The sequence below is a fragment of the Quercus lobata genome, chromosome 7 (assembly GCF_001633185.2).
Source record: "Quercus lobata isolate SW786 chromosome 7, ValleyOak3.0 Primary Assembly, whole genome shotgun sequence".
Lineage (NCBI taxonomy): Eukaryota > Viridiplantae > Streptophyta > Magnoliopsida > Fagales > Fagaceae > Quercus > Quercus lobata.
The window spans coordinates 5,973,908-5,989,236 of NC_044910.1; the positions used below are offsets into that span (position 1 = coordinate 5,973,908).

The 15,329-nt window shown below is 40.2% G+C and overlaps 1 protein-coding gene and 1 long non-coding RNA gene across 2 annotated transcripts; both read left to right on the forward strand.

Annotated features, from left to right (window-relative positions):
* Window positions 1-2,407: 2,407 nt before the first annotated feature.
* LOC115954104 lies at window positions 2,408-5,307 on the forward strand. The gene is made up of 4 exons (XR_004083827.1): window positions 2,408-2,446; window positions 2,540-2,797; window positions 4,298-4,430; window positions 5,261-5,307. It is a non-coding gene; the product is annotated as an uncharacterized LOC115954104 (long non-coding RNA).
* Window positions 5,308-5,364: 57 nt separating this feature from the next.
* On the forward strand, window positions 5,365-8,772 carry LOC115951451. Its single transcript, XM_031068658.1, has 6 exons — window positions 5,365-5,511; window positions 5,622-5,846; window positions 6,489-6,581; window positions 6,682-6,783; window positions 7,519-7,908; window positions 8,446-8,772. The coding sequence occupies exons 1-6, from the start codon at window positions 5,365-5,367 to the stop codon at window positions 8,518-8,520; spliced, it is 1,032 nt and encodes a 343-aa protein (XP_030924518.1). The 3' UTR covers window positions 8,521-8,772.
* The last annotated feature ends 6,557 nt before the right edge of the window (window positions 8,773-15,329 follow it).

Below are 15,329 nucleotides of genomic sequence, written 5' to 3' on the forward strand. Positions count from 1 at the left end.
GTTGAACTTGGATGGCAAGACAAATGATGACTTGAAGGCATGCCAAGACTTAAAGGATATGGGTATAAGAAGTGAACTTCACTTGAAAAAGGTTGGGAATGATCAGACATGTATGCCACATGCCTGCTACCATATGAATGCTAGTGAAAAGGATGGTTTTTTGCAAGTTTTGAAAGATGTAAGAGTGTCAGACGGATATTTTTCAAACATCTCATGTTATGTTAAACTCAAAGAACGCAAAATTAGTGAGATGAAGAGCCATGATAATCACATCTTAATGCAGCAACTTTTTCCAATAGCAATACGTAGATCTTTACCCCTTGAAGTGAGTAGGCATTTAATTGACTTATCTTATTTCTTTAGGGAGATATGTTCTAAAGTACTAAATGTGAAAGAACTTGGGGCTCTTAAGAAAAGAATTGCAGTAACATTGTGTGAGTTGGAAAAGATATTTCCTCCATCTTTTTTTACAGTGATGGTATATATAATCATGCATTTGGCTAGCGAAACCAAAGTTGTTAGCCTAGTTCATTATCGTTGGATGTATCCCATAGAGAGGTAACACATATAGGAACTTGGTCTATTTGTTTTTTTTTTTTTTTTTGGGGATAATTACACATTACCCACCTGTGGTTTACCTCTAATTCTAAGTGCCTACCCGCGGTTTGAATTTTGACACTTTACCCACCTGTGATTCTCACCGTTATTGTGCCGTAACCCACCTCTCTACTTTCCGTTACTCTAACACAGAAAATGTAAAAACAAAACCCCAAACGGATCAAAACACTCCTCACATGAAGAACATACACAAACACATGAAGAACATACACAAACATGGATTGAAAAAAGCAAAGATCAATTTCAATGAAAAAAGCAAAGATCAATTTGGCATATGAAACTTTTTTCTCTTTACATATGTTTAGTATGAAGCAGTAAGATTTCAAAAACCTATATCGCTTTCACTCAAATCTTGAATATGAAAACATACCAAAAATCTGAAAAATTACAGGAAGTTGAACCCAAAATAAAACATCTAAATCATCAATAATAAAAAATCGAAACCCACTGCCCACTGCCCCTGCCACCAGCCACCACAACCCACTGCCATAGCCACCACCGCCCACAACCTCAAACCCCAACCACCAAAACTACAAACAAGTCACAAACCCAAAATCAAACCACAAACAAATCACAAACCCAAAATCAAATCACAAACAAGTCACAAACTCTAACCCATAACTGCTGAACCACCAAAACTGCAAACAAGTCACAAACCCAGGCAGTGAAACCGAGTGGTGGCATCGGGATTTGGCGTCTCTGTCGGGTTTTGATTCGGATTCTAGGTGTTTTGGGTGGACCGATCAGACCCACGCCGAACTCCATGCAATTGACCCACGCCGCTCCCTAAAGGAATCGAAGCATCATCCAAGCTCCACCGTGACACACACAGACCACCACCACTCCTCTGCTCTCTGCGTCTCGATCTAACCCGGACCCAACACACGCCTCTCGAAACCCGAACTCGAATCATCAAGTCTCTCTACCTCTCAAACCCAGAAACTACTCTCCGATCTACGAGCTAAGAGCGGCTTGCACGGCGCGTGAACCACCAAAAGCAAACACTCTTAAACACCCCATATCATTTCAAATCACAAACAAGTCACAAACTCTAACCCATAACTGCTGATCCACCAAAACTGCAAACAAGTCACAAACCCAGGCAGTGAAACCGAGTGGTGGCATCGGGATTTGGCGTCTTTGTCGGGTTTTGATTCGGATTCTAGGTGTTTTGGGTGGACCGATCAGATCCACACCGAACTCCATGCAATTGACCCATGCCGCTCCCAAGAACTCGAAGAAGGGTGCGGTTTCGTCGCCGCTGAATCCGGTACTTTCGTGTAAAACCTCATCGTCTTTGGCGCCCCAGGTGTCGAAACGGGAAGCTTTGATAGAGAGAAGCAAGAAGCCGAGCCGGTCGGAGTTGGGACCGGTGGGGAAGAAGAGAAGGAGGGAGTTGGAAAGAGGGAGTGGAGACTTTTGCTAATGGCTTTGATCGATCCACGTTCAAGTGAGTGGAGACTTTTGCTAAGTTCTGGGAATTTTTTTTTTTGAGAATGAGTAAGTTCTGGAATTGATTACAACTTTTGGCTAGTTTAGGTAACTAAAAGAAAATATGTCGCCACTTCGATCAATTTATTATTTAAATAAATAAATATAAAAGTAGGGCTGTTAAACTTTTGTTAACAGTAGCTTTGTGTATGTTCTTCATGTGTTTGTGTATGTTCTTCATGTGAGGAGTGTTTTGATCCGTTTGGGGTTTTGTTTTTACATTTTCTGTGTTAGAGTAACGGAAAGTAGAGAGGTGGGTTACGGCACAATAACGGTGAGAATCACAGGTGGGCAAAGTGTCAAAATTCAAACCACGGGTAGGCACTTAAAATTAGAGGTAAACCACATGTGGGTAATGTGTAATTATCCCTTTTTTTTTTTTTTTTTTAACTTACCAATTTCCCGTTGTTGATCTTGGGTTTTCCAATAGGTACTTGTCAAGGCTTAAGTATTACATGCATAATAAAACTTATCCAGAAGGCTCCATTGCAGAAGGGTATATAGCAGAGGAATGCTTAACATTTTGTTCACACTATTTTAAATCTGTTGAAACTGCATTCAATCGGCCTATAAGGAATGTTGAGGAATCCATGGGTGCGGTGATGAGCATTACACTAGATTCAAATTCATGGATCCAAGCATATCGTTATGTGCTATTCAATTGTGAAGAAATCACCCCATTTCGCGAGTAAGTGATATGTCATTGCGTATCCTTTAATGGCATTCCAATGCAATACTCTAACTTAACACTAACACGTTTGTGTACATAGTGAACACATAGTGAAGATCAAGGCTGGTTTCCCTTCTTATGTGATTGACAATGTTATTCAAAAGTAGCATATAGAGAAATTCTACAGTTGGTTTAGGGAATATGTAAGTAAAGCATATATATATAGCATTATTTTCGGTTGTAACACTTTAAATAACATACTTATAATAAAAGTCTTTCTCTATAATAGGTGATGTCAATGGATGCCTCTAAGAAAAAGGAAATTTTTGATAAAGTTAGATGGCTTGTTCGATATCCAAATAATAAAGCAAAACGGTTTAAGCGTTATGTTATAAATGGTTTGAAGTTTCACACTAAAGATTTTGAGGCAACTAGGAAAACTCAAAATAGTAGAGTTTGTGTTGTTACTGAAGATGATGCTACTTATTATGATGTACTAATCGATATTATTGAGTTGAATTACTCTGACAAGTATCGATATGTATTATTCAAATGTCAATGGGCTGATATTATTAGTGGGAGAGGATGCAAAAAAGATGAGTTTGAATTTTCCCTTGTCAATTTTTCAAGATTGATACACATGAGTGATCAATTGATTGACGAACCTTATGTATTAGCATCTCAAGCTTCGCAAGTGTTTTATGTGGAGGATGTGAGACATAAAGATTGGGTGGTGGTGTTCAGAACAAAACCTAGGGAGGTGTTTGATGTTGGTGTTCAAGCTTTAGATGATGATGATGATGATGACGACGATAAAGTGGATACATATATGAAGAATGTCCCTTATAATGTAACTACTGATGATGCATATGATGATGCATGTGATGATGCAAATGATAACCATGCTTGGACTCGAGTTGATGAAGAAGGAATCATTTATGATACACCGTTGATTAGTGAGAATGAATTGCTTGAACAAGACTTTATTGATGATGAAGAACTTAGTGATGATGTTTATGAGTTTAATGATGATGAGTCCAATGATGATGGGTCCAATGATGATTAGGTTGTGTCCCTTCTTGCACATTCTTTTACGAAATTCATTATTGCTTAATAGGAAAAAAAAGAAAAGGAAAAAAAAGGTCTCTTTAACATGTTATTTAACTGAGTTGTTTTGTAACAACTTACATTGAACTTCATAGAATGGATGAATGTTAAAGTGACAAATACATTCCTTTTTATTAAGTATATATTATTTTTGCTATTATGATGAACTTTATAGTAATTTTATTACATGTTATCTAATTGGGGCTTGAAATTATTATTATTATTTTTATGATATTTAAACCTGTTATCTTGACTTAAGCCTACAACATTGTATTTGTTAAATTCTAATGTTGAATTGCATGACTATATAATAAATTGTGTTGTTTTAGTGTTGAAAGTAGTTGGAGTTGTTGTATTTGCAATTGCTTGTACCATAACTTATCATTGTGCTTATATGCTTGTTTATTTTAGACTTTGACAGTTGAAATGGCAAGGCGAAAGGCAAATTTGCGCACACGTCCCAAGAGTGTAACATTGGAAAGAGCTTCTTCACAAGATGCGAATGAAGTGGGGGACCAAGAAACGCATGAAGCTTCTACACAAGGTATGAGCTTTTTACTCAAAAGTTTACCATTCATACAGAAGGTATGGGTAGATTTACTCAAGGTATGGCACTTCGGTGTTGGTTATGCGGTTTGTCTTATTGTTCATTTCTTTATTGCATTGCCTTTTGAGTTTAGGTAAATTGTAGTTGTTTATGAACTTTGAAGCTACCTTTTCCCATTTACCTGTTTCTTTGCTGGCTTGAATCAATGTTAAGACTAAACCACAATTATTTGAAGGTTATTTATTTATAATATTCCACCCATGCTAAGAAGTGGACGAAATTGATAATTTTGATAAATAGATATGATCATGAATCATAAGTGGACGAAAAAGGTGTTTTTTTCCATACACTGTACATGTATTCAGTAGACGTGGGTTCGTGGTTTTGGTTGGGCGTTGATCAAGGCTGTGACAAAGACTCCATTAGTATTGAAATCCAATGCAAGCCTTGATAAAATAAATCAAGACTGGGCTTTTTAGGGCCTTATAAATTGTCCTTATTTTGCTTTTTTCCTTTTCAAATTCCTTGCTTATGTCTAATGTTTATGCATGTCCCAAAATGATATTATGGGTTGGTGGGGCAGTCCATGTCCATGTGGATCACTATTTTACTAACATTGCTCTCTACAAACCTAAATGGACATGGTGGGGCAATCCACGTCCCAAAATTTATTTGTTTGTTTCTTGAAATATATTAGTTTGTCAGCATGTTTCTAATATTTTATATTCTTTAGCATATAATGACCACTTGTTTAATAGAATATTTAGATTCATCCTTAGCTTTGCATGTTTTGTTGTTTGATATTGATTGATATTTTCTCCTTTTAGGATCAGATGTGCAACCAGCTATACGTGTCACTCGCGGGCCAAATAAGTACTTAGAAATTTGGGATCTTCCCGATGACCAAGAAATTGAGTTGCCACTAAATAGTATGCATCAGCCGGTTGATGAGGGGGCGAGGACTTTCACTGGTTTCTTGGGTACGATTGCACGGAAACCCCACATGTGCCCGATTAAATACCTTGATTGGAAGGCCTTGCCAGAAAAACTTAAAGAAGAGTGTTGGCGTCTTGTAAAGGTATTAAAGAAGTTATAATATTTGTAATTATGACATTTAGTACTAGGTTTTACATAAGTATTTTAGCATGAAAACATTTATAATTTGATAACTTAACTATTTGATTGTAGCGAAAATACCAAGTCCTTGATAATCCTAAGGCATATGAGGGTTTGAAGAAATTTACCTTACAAAAAATTGGGAAGGCTTGGAGAGATCATAAGTGTAGGCTGAAGGCTAAGCATTATATACCGCATTCAAGAAACAAAGCACGGGTGAAGAGCAACCGACCTAGGAAATGCATATCAGAAGATTGGGATATACTTGTTGATCATTGGTATACTGATGATGCAGTGGTATGTTTGTTTTCTCTCTCTTTTCCATCATTGATCATACTAAAAGTAGAATAATTATTGAGAAATTAAGAGAATACATATTGGATTGCTTTAAGATAGGATTAGCTAGAACCTTTATGTGGGCCTTTTGTGAAACTGGTATATATGAGAAGTTGTGTTTCATATTTCATATTTGTTTAATTTGGTAGAAATCTTGGAGTAAATGTTGGTTTGTCAAGGTTCAAAAATAAAGGCAAGTGTGTGGTGTGGAGATTTTTTTAATAGGTTCTAGTTTTCTTTTAAGATTTTTTGCTTTGGCCTATAATGATTTTTCTTAAAATGAGTTAGTTTTCTTAAAAGCGCCTAGTTTTCATTTATCAAAAGTATTCATCATTAAATCAGTACAGTTATATCAATCATTAAGCTTCTAGTCCAAATGGAAGGTACAGACATGCTATGCTCCTGTAAATGAAATAGTATGGGAAACTTGGGTCTCTTCACTCCATGATAAGAGATGCTCAGCCAAAACTTATTACCTTTAGCATGCAGTTCCTCTCATTCTTTTATACCAAATGATATTTTTGAGCATTCTGGCTTTAGCTAAAAGTGGCTTTAGATACTTAAAGCATATTGTATATAAACATGTAATTTTATTGAATGTAGATAGAGTCAGATAAGAATAAGGATCGTCGTTCTAAACAAGATGACATACATACTGGTGGTTCGTGTGGCTATGTTATGCACGCTGCAAAAAAGGTAATAAGTATTATGACTATTTTTTAAATGATTTTGACTTCTCCTAAGTTTATGTGAAACCAATATTTATCATTACATAAATATGATGTTCATAATATAGGCAAAAACGGATGGACATCCTATAGAGCGTGCAATATTATTTCAAATTCTACGTACTCGTAAAGATGGATCTGCAGTTAATCCTGTAATGAAAGAAAAAATGGTGAGTAATTTCTGCATTGTAGTTGGGCGTAAACAAAATAGGAATTTAAGAAACAATATTATAGTTTTCCCTTACAAAGTTGTCTCAAAGATGAGCTTTGTTCAAATAATTCAAGTCTTAGTTCTTGCAAAATATTGTATAACCAGAATGTCTTTTCTGACAAAAACCAAGCATAAGATGAAATCTCATGTGGTTGTTTGAACACTTGCGTAACTATTTTGAATCAATGATAATTGTTATGAATGATTCTTTTAAATTTTAAATTGATATATTTCAATTTGATGTTAGCCAATAGACATTTCTCTTTATTGTGGGGTCATTTGATTGTTGGATTACATAACAAACTCCATTTTATTGTGGAAATGTTATTCTTACTAAGTTGAGGCTTTTATGTTTAGTTTCTTTGTTATATTATAGCATATCCAGTGGATGTATATGACTTCCTTTTTTTTTTTTTGAGAGAGATTCATGTGGTGAGTTGCTTGTAGAATGTCAATTTTCTCTTAAAAGTTACTGGTTGTTGTGGCAAAGTAGCACCAACAATTTTGGCACTGGTGCCTTTGGTTGTGGTGAGGGGTACACTAACTTTGTGTGAATAATTTTTGCATCGTTTTGGGTTTTATTGGTGCTTGCTTGTCCTATCCTATATATATATATATATATATATATGTTGTAGGGTCATTTTAACTATATGATTTCTAACTTTTTTTTGTTTTGTTCAAACTCAAATATCAGGATAAAATGAAGGAATTGTTGGTTGACCCTAAGAATCAATTGCAGTCATCTGACAGAAGTGGGAGTATTGCATGGTCAACAGATGATGTGTTTGCCAAAGTGATGGGTAAAGAGCGCAAAGGTCACATTCGTGGGGTAGGATTTGGTGCAACCCCAAGTGGTCAAAGTAGCAAGACTATTCTCACGGACAGTGAAATACAATCAAGTCAAGCAAGGGATAGCGAAGTTGCCCAATTGAAGGCTTCCTTGGCTACTATGGAGGAGAAACTAGTAGGTTTTGACAAAATGAAGGAAAAAATTAGTCAATTCAAAGAAATGGAGCAAAGAATGGAGCAAAGAATGGCTCGCATGCTTCAACAAATGCAACAAATTTCTACACAATGCAATCAGGTATGATAAATGACTTGAGTGTCCATTTATATGGAGTAGAAAAGGAATGCTAAATGTATGGTTGATAATTAATATTTACTTGTGGTAATTAGCTGGAAAGATATTTATTGATTTAATAATTAGTATTTACTTGTGAATTGTGATGGTATGAATTTATTGATCTGTAACATTGATAAAGGGCGGCGGTGAAGGAAAAAGATTTCTAGAAGCACCATGTTATTAATAGATGTTTATGGAATTATGTGGTGACACCTTTGCATTCTTTGAATTCTATATCAAGGGACCTCCCAACACCAATCCTTTTGATTTGATCCCATCAGTTGTCTTGTTGTGCCTCTGCTTTGTAATTTCAAAACTAGGAAGCTGCAAAGAGAGGTGGTCCTCCCATAAAAGATCAAGACAAACTATAATGGTCAACCTAAAAGATCAAGAAACATGTCTTCATTTAACTTGTTCCCATTTTTTACCTTGGTAATATTTTCTTGTCATTCTATTTCATTTATACGCACTTATTAAGTAATCATACTTTGTATGTAGGATGCTCCTCTGATCGAACAATCTCCAGCTCTCTCCAAATCATCAGCCGCATCTCATCAACCAAGAAGCTTATAAGTTTTATCTTAGAGTTCTTGGACTTTTTTGTGTACAAAGAACTATGGAAGAACAACCGCATTTTTTGCAAGTGTTGAAGGATATTTTTAAACACTTTGGAACTTTGATTATAAGATTAGATTAATTTGGGCGGTTGTTTTATTCAAAGGACCACATCTTTTTTTTTTTTGTTAATTTTAAGATGGTGGTTATAGATAATGTTATGTATTTGATAATATATTTTTATGTTAATATTATGTTAGTTTCAAGATATTTGTGGTGTTGTTAATTAGTTACATTTGTGGTATTTTGTTAGTAGAGCTAAAACTATTACAGGTTCTTTGTAACAGGTTTGTGAACCATTTGTTTATTAGCAAATAGTGGTTTTAAAACTCACTAGGAAAAAAAAAAAAAAAAACGTATAGCGGCGGTCAAAAAGCGCCACTAAAGGTGCACATTTTATGTTTTTAATGAATCCCTATAGTGGCGCTTATCGCTTGTCACTAAAGGTTGAAACATATAGTGGCATTTCTACCCGCCGCTAAAAGTACAATTAGTTTGTTTTGATTGATTGCCTATAGTGGCGTCGTTTGCCCACCGCTAAAGGTAGACACCAATAGTAGCAGGCATGATCCTGTCGCTAAAAGTCAATGCTACGAATTCTGAACACATATGGCGGCGGTTTTATGCCCGTCGCAATAAACCTTCACCCGCTGCTAAAAGGTACATATATAGCGGTGTTTTTCACAATTGCCGCAATTGACCTATAGCGGCACTGCAACACTGACGAGACGGCCCGCCGCAATAGCACTTGCCGCTATAGGTCGAATGTACCTTTAGCGGTGCTTTTTTGGGCTTTAGCGGCGATTCTGGCCCGTCGCAATAGCCCTTTTTCTTGTAGTGTAAGTAAACACATGAAGTCAAGGCAAGCCCTAAGCTTAGGCCACCTAGGTCATGGCCTAAAGCCTCCAACTAGAGAGGTCCCCAAATGTGGAGGTAAATAAATGATTTCTGTAAGTATTCAGAAAGTGATAGTCCAAGCTCACTAGAACAGTGATGCTTTGGCCTTCTAACTAAGCATAAACAATAGAATTTCTAAAGAGAGTGGAAGAAAGTTCAATAATAGTTCAAAATCAAGTTTTAATTTGTGGCCGAAATATTCAAAGTGTTATAGAAATTTTTCTTAAGTTGTTGTTACAAATAATGTTCTCCTCGGGTTTGACTGAGGATTGATTACTTATGCACAAATGTTCTAAGTTTTGCCCTATCTTCTACACTATCACCTTTTCTCTCTCTTATCCTAGAAGAAAAATGTTCAACCCCTAAATCTAGAGGTTCCCTTTCCTTATATATCATTCCTCCTTGCATTCTAGCCCTCCATCTGTATGCTTCAGGGCTTTTCTCAAGATACTTGTCCCACCAAATTTCTACCGAAAGTGGTAGAAGGAGTTGCTAACTATAAAGTCATTGTTTAGGTGTCATTTCCTCATTAATGCACCTGATAAGGTTGTTGTAGGGTATTTAATGCGTAGGGGGAAGGTATGCCTTTCCAAGAAGCTTCCTCCCACTGTCTTTACCCCCCTTATGGACCTTCCTCTACTCCATGAGTTCTCATGAAACGCTATTCTGTATTCCCTCACATTCTCAAGTAGATGAAGTCTTCAGGGCAAATACCCTCATGCGGGTGGTATTGTATGAGATGTTTTCGTGTTCTGCCTCACTTCGGTCCTCAAACCTCTCACAATTTCTTTTTAAATTAAAAAAAAAAATGCGAGTTGTACATTTTTCCCTCTAGTCTTAAGAAGACCAAAAAAAGAAAGTAATATTAGGAATGTTATAAATTTTACTAGTCGTACAAACTGATATGTTAATAAGCACAATAAGTAATCAAATACCCATTTATCATCGTATAGAAGTACTACCAATCATATTTGTAAGGACTCGATTCGTAACGAACCGTAGCAGTGTTGGGTTCGCACGTAAAAAGGCCCAAACAATATCATTTGTAGAGCGTGGGTTTGGAAGGCTAGGCCTTAGTCACCTGGTGGTGAGTTTTTCGTGGTGGTCATGCGTGGTTAAGTTTTCTTCACCCCTGGAACCTTTCTCCTGGAGGTGGGCTGGGAGGCTCTGGTTTTTGGCCATTTTTCCCAGCCTCCTGCTTGGTGCACCTACGTTTTTATTATATAGTCCGTCTTGGTTGATCCTGGCCCTCCACTTGTAGGTCAGGCAGGAGCTTATTTCTGTATCCATCCCATCAACCGTCCCGTCTTACTTTCTATTAGTTGCATGGATCGAAGTTTACACCGTCCAAACGTCTTTTCTCATTAATCAGCTCTGGGTATTGGCAGGTGCATTTACTGAAGAGGGGACGCATTTTCCTTGGTCCAATTTCACACCCTGCTTCCCTGTGGGCCCCATTCAGTTCATATCCCCTTGAGGGGGCTGTTTGGGGATTGCCTCCACCATGATGTTGGTCTTCCCATTGAAGCTCTGGAATGCCGAGGACATGATAGTTTCTCAGCCGTTCCCCTTGCTACCCCGGCCATTGATCATTCATCTTCGGCAAGAGACCTCCTCGGCATGGGCCCTAGGCCCAGATAGAGTTTGGGCCGGATTGCAGACCTCTCGGACCCACAATAGCCCCTCAAAATCCTGCTATCCATCTCCTCGGACGGATAGGAGGGTTTTGATGACATCAGAGATCTACCAATGCCTATCAATCCTTATCATCTATCGATTCCCAAGGTTTTTCACCTGCCCAAGGCACGTTCCTAGAGCCGTTGGAAGGCGAAACGTGGCCTCATTAAATACGGGCGGCTTTATGCTTCCCACGTTCTATGGTATGATGGAAATCGAACGATGGTGATCTTCTGGTCTTTTTGGGCGGGAAAAGGCGTGCAGTTACCCTAGAAAGTATAAAAGATTTTTTGGAGATGGATCCGTCTCTTCAGTTCTGTATTTAAGAGTTTTTGTGCGTGTATCCTGGGTTCATCTGAACTTCCGCCCAAATTCAAGTCTATCTCCAGCACATAAAGCCTATCCGAAGCGTAATTCTTTTTTTATGTAAGTTCCCTACCTCCATTAACTCGTGCTCTTTCTTTTCTGAGTTTATTTCTCTTTGGCTCCCTTTCTTTCTCGTCGCGGGTTAGGTTTGTTTTAGCAAATGACAAAGACGACTAAATTGAGATTGAGGAAGTTAGTCGATACTGAAGAGGCGATGAATAAGTTCATCGTTGATTATAGGATTCCCCCCAACGTAAGTCTGGAGCACTGTAAGATGGGGGAATGGCACTATAAGAGGGGAACGGGCGCCGTAGTAATTCCCGTCCTCGCCTTTGTTGAGGGAGGCATGAGAATCCTTATGGGGCCAGTGACGAGGGGTTATCTCAGACATTTCCGTCTAGCCCCCACCCAATGTACCGGCAACGTTTTTAGGATTCTGGGGTGCATGGACGCTTTGAATGAGAAGATGGGGTTAAGACTGACCCATCATGACGTGAACTGGTGCTATAACCTCCAAAAATTGAAAGGGAAAACCTACTACATGAGGTCGAGGGACGAAAGGGTTCGGTTGATCCAGTGCCTCCCTGACTCCAACAAGGGACTGAACAAGGATTTCCTTATCGTCTCTGGGGAATGGCACGATGGCGATCCATGCCCCGTAGTAGAAGGAGAACCAGGTGGGGTACTGGGAATGGAAGGGATAACCCTTTACGCCATTCTAATCTAACGTTGTTCGATAGCTAACTATACATATATGTTTGTTGTTTTTTTTTTTGTAGATGAACACGCCTACACACGGCATTTTCACTTAGTCAATCGGGCGGACTTGGAGACCGTTTTACAAGCGGCGGTTTTTGTGAATGACAGAGATGGCCAAGTCCGAGCAGCTCACAAAATACTAGGGTACCCTCCTGTTCAGAAGTCATTTGGGGACGCAAGGAACATGATCAGTGCCCGCCGTCCTTGGCTTCCAAAAATTACCGTAGTTGAGACGGGATTCTTAATCTCCCAGGAGCCAGCTGTCCCCGAGAACATCCCACAGGTGGGCCCCTCCTCGTCTCACCTAGTAGCAGAGGACGAAGACGAGCCAGATCAGCCCGAGGAAGGTTTTGGGGTATTTGACCTAGTCTGTCAATCCGAGGACCCTCCTGGTGACATAGGTGACCCAGCCTTGTCTGAGGCGGAATTGTCGTCAATAGGCACCTCTTCTCAAGCCGAGATGGGAGTTAAGAGAATACCCTTGACCCCTCTTCTCCAACTCCTCGAGGGCCCACCAGGGAAGGATACACAGGAAACACCACAACCCGATGCTCCTCCTCCACCACCTCGGCCCCTTACAATCCAAACCAGGTCATCCTCCACCAAGTCCCAGCCTCAATCCACCCGCCCCGAACTTCCCACTTCCTCCCAACCAACTCGGCCTCCTCGACCTGAAGGTACTGATTCCAAGAGAAAGAGGAGCCCCAAGGGCAAGGAAGTTGTGGACGAGGGAAAATCCCAACCTCCCAAGGAGAAGGATGAGACTCCGCGCACAAAACAACTGAAGATCGGACACCAAGGCAAGGGCAAAGGAACCGAAGTTCAAACTTCTTAAGGCAAGGGAAAGGGAATTGATTCCCAGTCCCTACCGAGTGCCTGGCTTCCTGCCCCAATGCTTCACGGGGGTCCACTACTGGAGACGGCCTCTCTGAGGGACCTTGGGGACGGCGAGGGTGGCTACGTGGCGGATGCATTAGGGAGAACCATGTTACTCCCTAATGACATGGATGAGCTGAGGAGAATGAGGATGCAGGAGGTTTTTCTCAATACTAAGAGATACTTGGGCATGGTAAGATTTCTTGAAACCTAACACTTTATTAACTCTTGTCACCGGTTTGTCACTCACTACACGCTCATCTTTCTTGACAGGCTCTCCAGGCAACCTATAGGATGGAGAAAGAAGTGCATGACAGGAGTAAGGCGGCCGAGAACGAACGCAAGAAGAGCATAACGGCCTCAAAGACTCTCGAAGCTTCTGAAAATGAACTTGCCAAAGTCAAGGATGACTTAACAATAACTACCCGCGAGAGGGATAACGTCTCGGCGGGCCTCGCCAGTGCCCAAAAACAGGCCAAGGACCAAACAAAGCGTGCACTTGAAGCCGAGGACCAGTTACGAATAGCCAAAGACCTAATCGAGGATTTAAACAAGCAGCTGGCCGCGGCTGTGCATGAAAAGGGAGTGGCAGAATATGCCCGAGATGAGGCCCAAAGGGCAAGGCAGGAGGCCGAGTTTGCTAGGAATGAGGCAGAGGCTGCCAAGAATACGGCCAAAGATGACAGTTACAACATGGGAGTAGCCGAGACCCAGGCCACCCTTAAGGCGCAGATTCCTGGAGTGTGTAGGTTTTATTGCTCCCAGGTTTGGGAAGAAGCATTGAAGCAAGCTGGGGTGGATGCTTCATCTGATTTGTGGAAGGCGGAGAGCATATTCTACCCGGCGGCCATCCGTGAGGCCACTTCTACCAGCTCCGCGGCTACGTGTGATCAACCCGAGGAAGAGATCACCCCATCGGAAGACTTATAGGCCAGCGGTTCCTCTAGCAAGGCGCCCAAAGAAGGAGAACTTCAGGATGTGATAATGATATCCCAGCATACGGGTCCTGAGGCACCTAAAGAGGTTACTGAGCCCGTGGTTGGCATTCAGGTGTCTAGTATAGAGGAGCCAGCCACACTTGCACAGCCGCCACAGGCCATTCCCCTTGCTGTGGTCCCTCGGAGTACCAGCGCTGGCTCTGTTCAGCCTTCCCCAGAAGGGACCATCCTCCCAGGCATCGAAGCTGATCCTGGTCCTTCCTCCCAGGACGTGACCGACAAAAAAGCATAAAAGTAGAGATCTGGGCTAGGCTTTTGTATTCATTTCTATTTTAACGATTAACTTGTTTCCTTTTATTTCAAAAACTTCCTAATTTATTGATGATTTGCAAGCACTTGAACATGTATATATGAAATCTTGTTTATCCTTTTTCCTTCTGGTTACATCGTTAACTGCCCTCGTTGATACGCAATATTTGTTTATGAATTCTGCGCGGTTTCATTTTATCATGTACGAATATCTATGCATGCAATACATTTATCATCATGTTCCCCAAACCCTAACTTATTTGCACCCGCAGAGGCTTTAGACTCATTTCTAACCCTCGTTTAACGAAGATATAGGCACCATTTTCGACATCACGCATAGTAGCTAAGTCTTGCTTAGTGCCCAATTTTCTCATCCAAGTAGTTGGTTTTCCCATAGGCTTGAGTCCGAGGACCATGCAATGCCTTGGTTCTGTCCAAAACCTAGTTTTCCTCATCCAGGTAGTTGGTTTTCCCATAGGCTTGAGTCCGAGGACTATACAATGCCTTGGTTCTGTCCAAAACCTAGTTTTCCTCATCCAGGTAGTTGGTTTCCCCATAGGTTTGAGTCCGAGGACTATACAATGCCTTGGTTCTGTCCAAAACCTAGTTTTCCTCATCCAGGTAGTTGGTTTCCCCATAGACTTGAGTCCGAGGACTATACAACACCTTGGTTCTATCCAAAACCTAGTTTTCCTCATCCAGGTAGTTGGTTTCCCCATAGGCTTGAGTCCGAGGACTATGCAATGCCTTGGTTCTGTCCAAAACCTAGTTTTCCTCATCCAGGTAGTTGGTTTCCCCATAGGCTTGAGTCCGAGGACTATGCAATGCCTTGGTTCTGTCCAAAACCTAGTTTTCCTCATCCAGGTAGTTGGTTTCCCCATAGGCTTGAGTCCGAGGACTATGCAATGCCTTGGTTCTGTCCAAAACCTAGTTTTCCTCATCCAG

Bases quoted from the DNA above. Each gene is read 5' to 3' on its own strand.
- LOC115951451 (XM_031068658.1), top strand. From the start codon at position 5,365: ATGCATCAGCCGGTTGATGAGGGGGCGAGGACTTTCACTGGTTTCTTG. The intron at 5,512-5,621 runs GTATTAAAGAAG...ATTTGATTGTAG, and splicing joins AGTGTTGGCGTCTTGTAAAG to CGAAAATACCAAGTCCTTGA. The intron at 7,909-8,445 runs GTATGATAAATG...CTTTGTATGTAG, and splicing joins TTTCTACACAATGCAATCAG to GATGCTCCTCTGATCGAACA.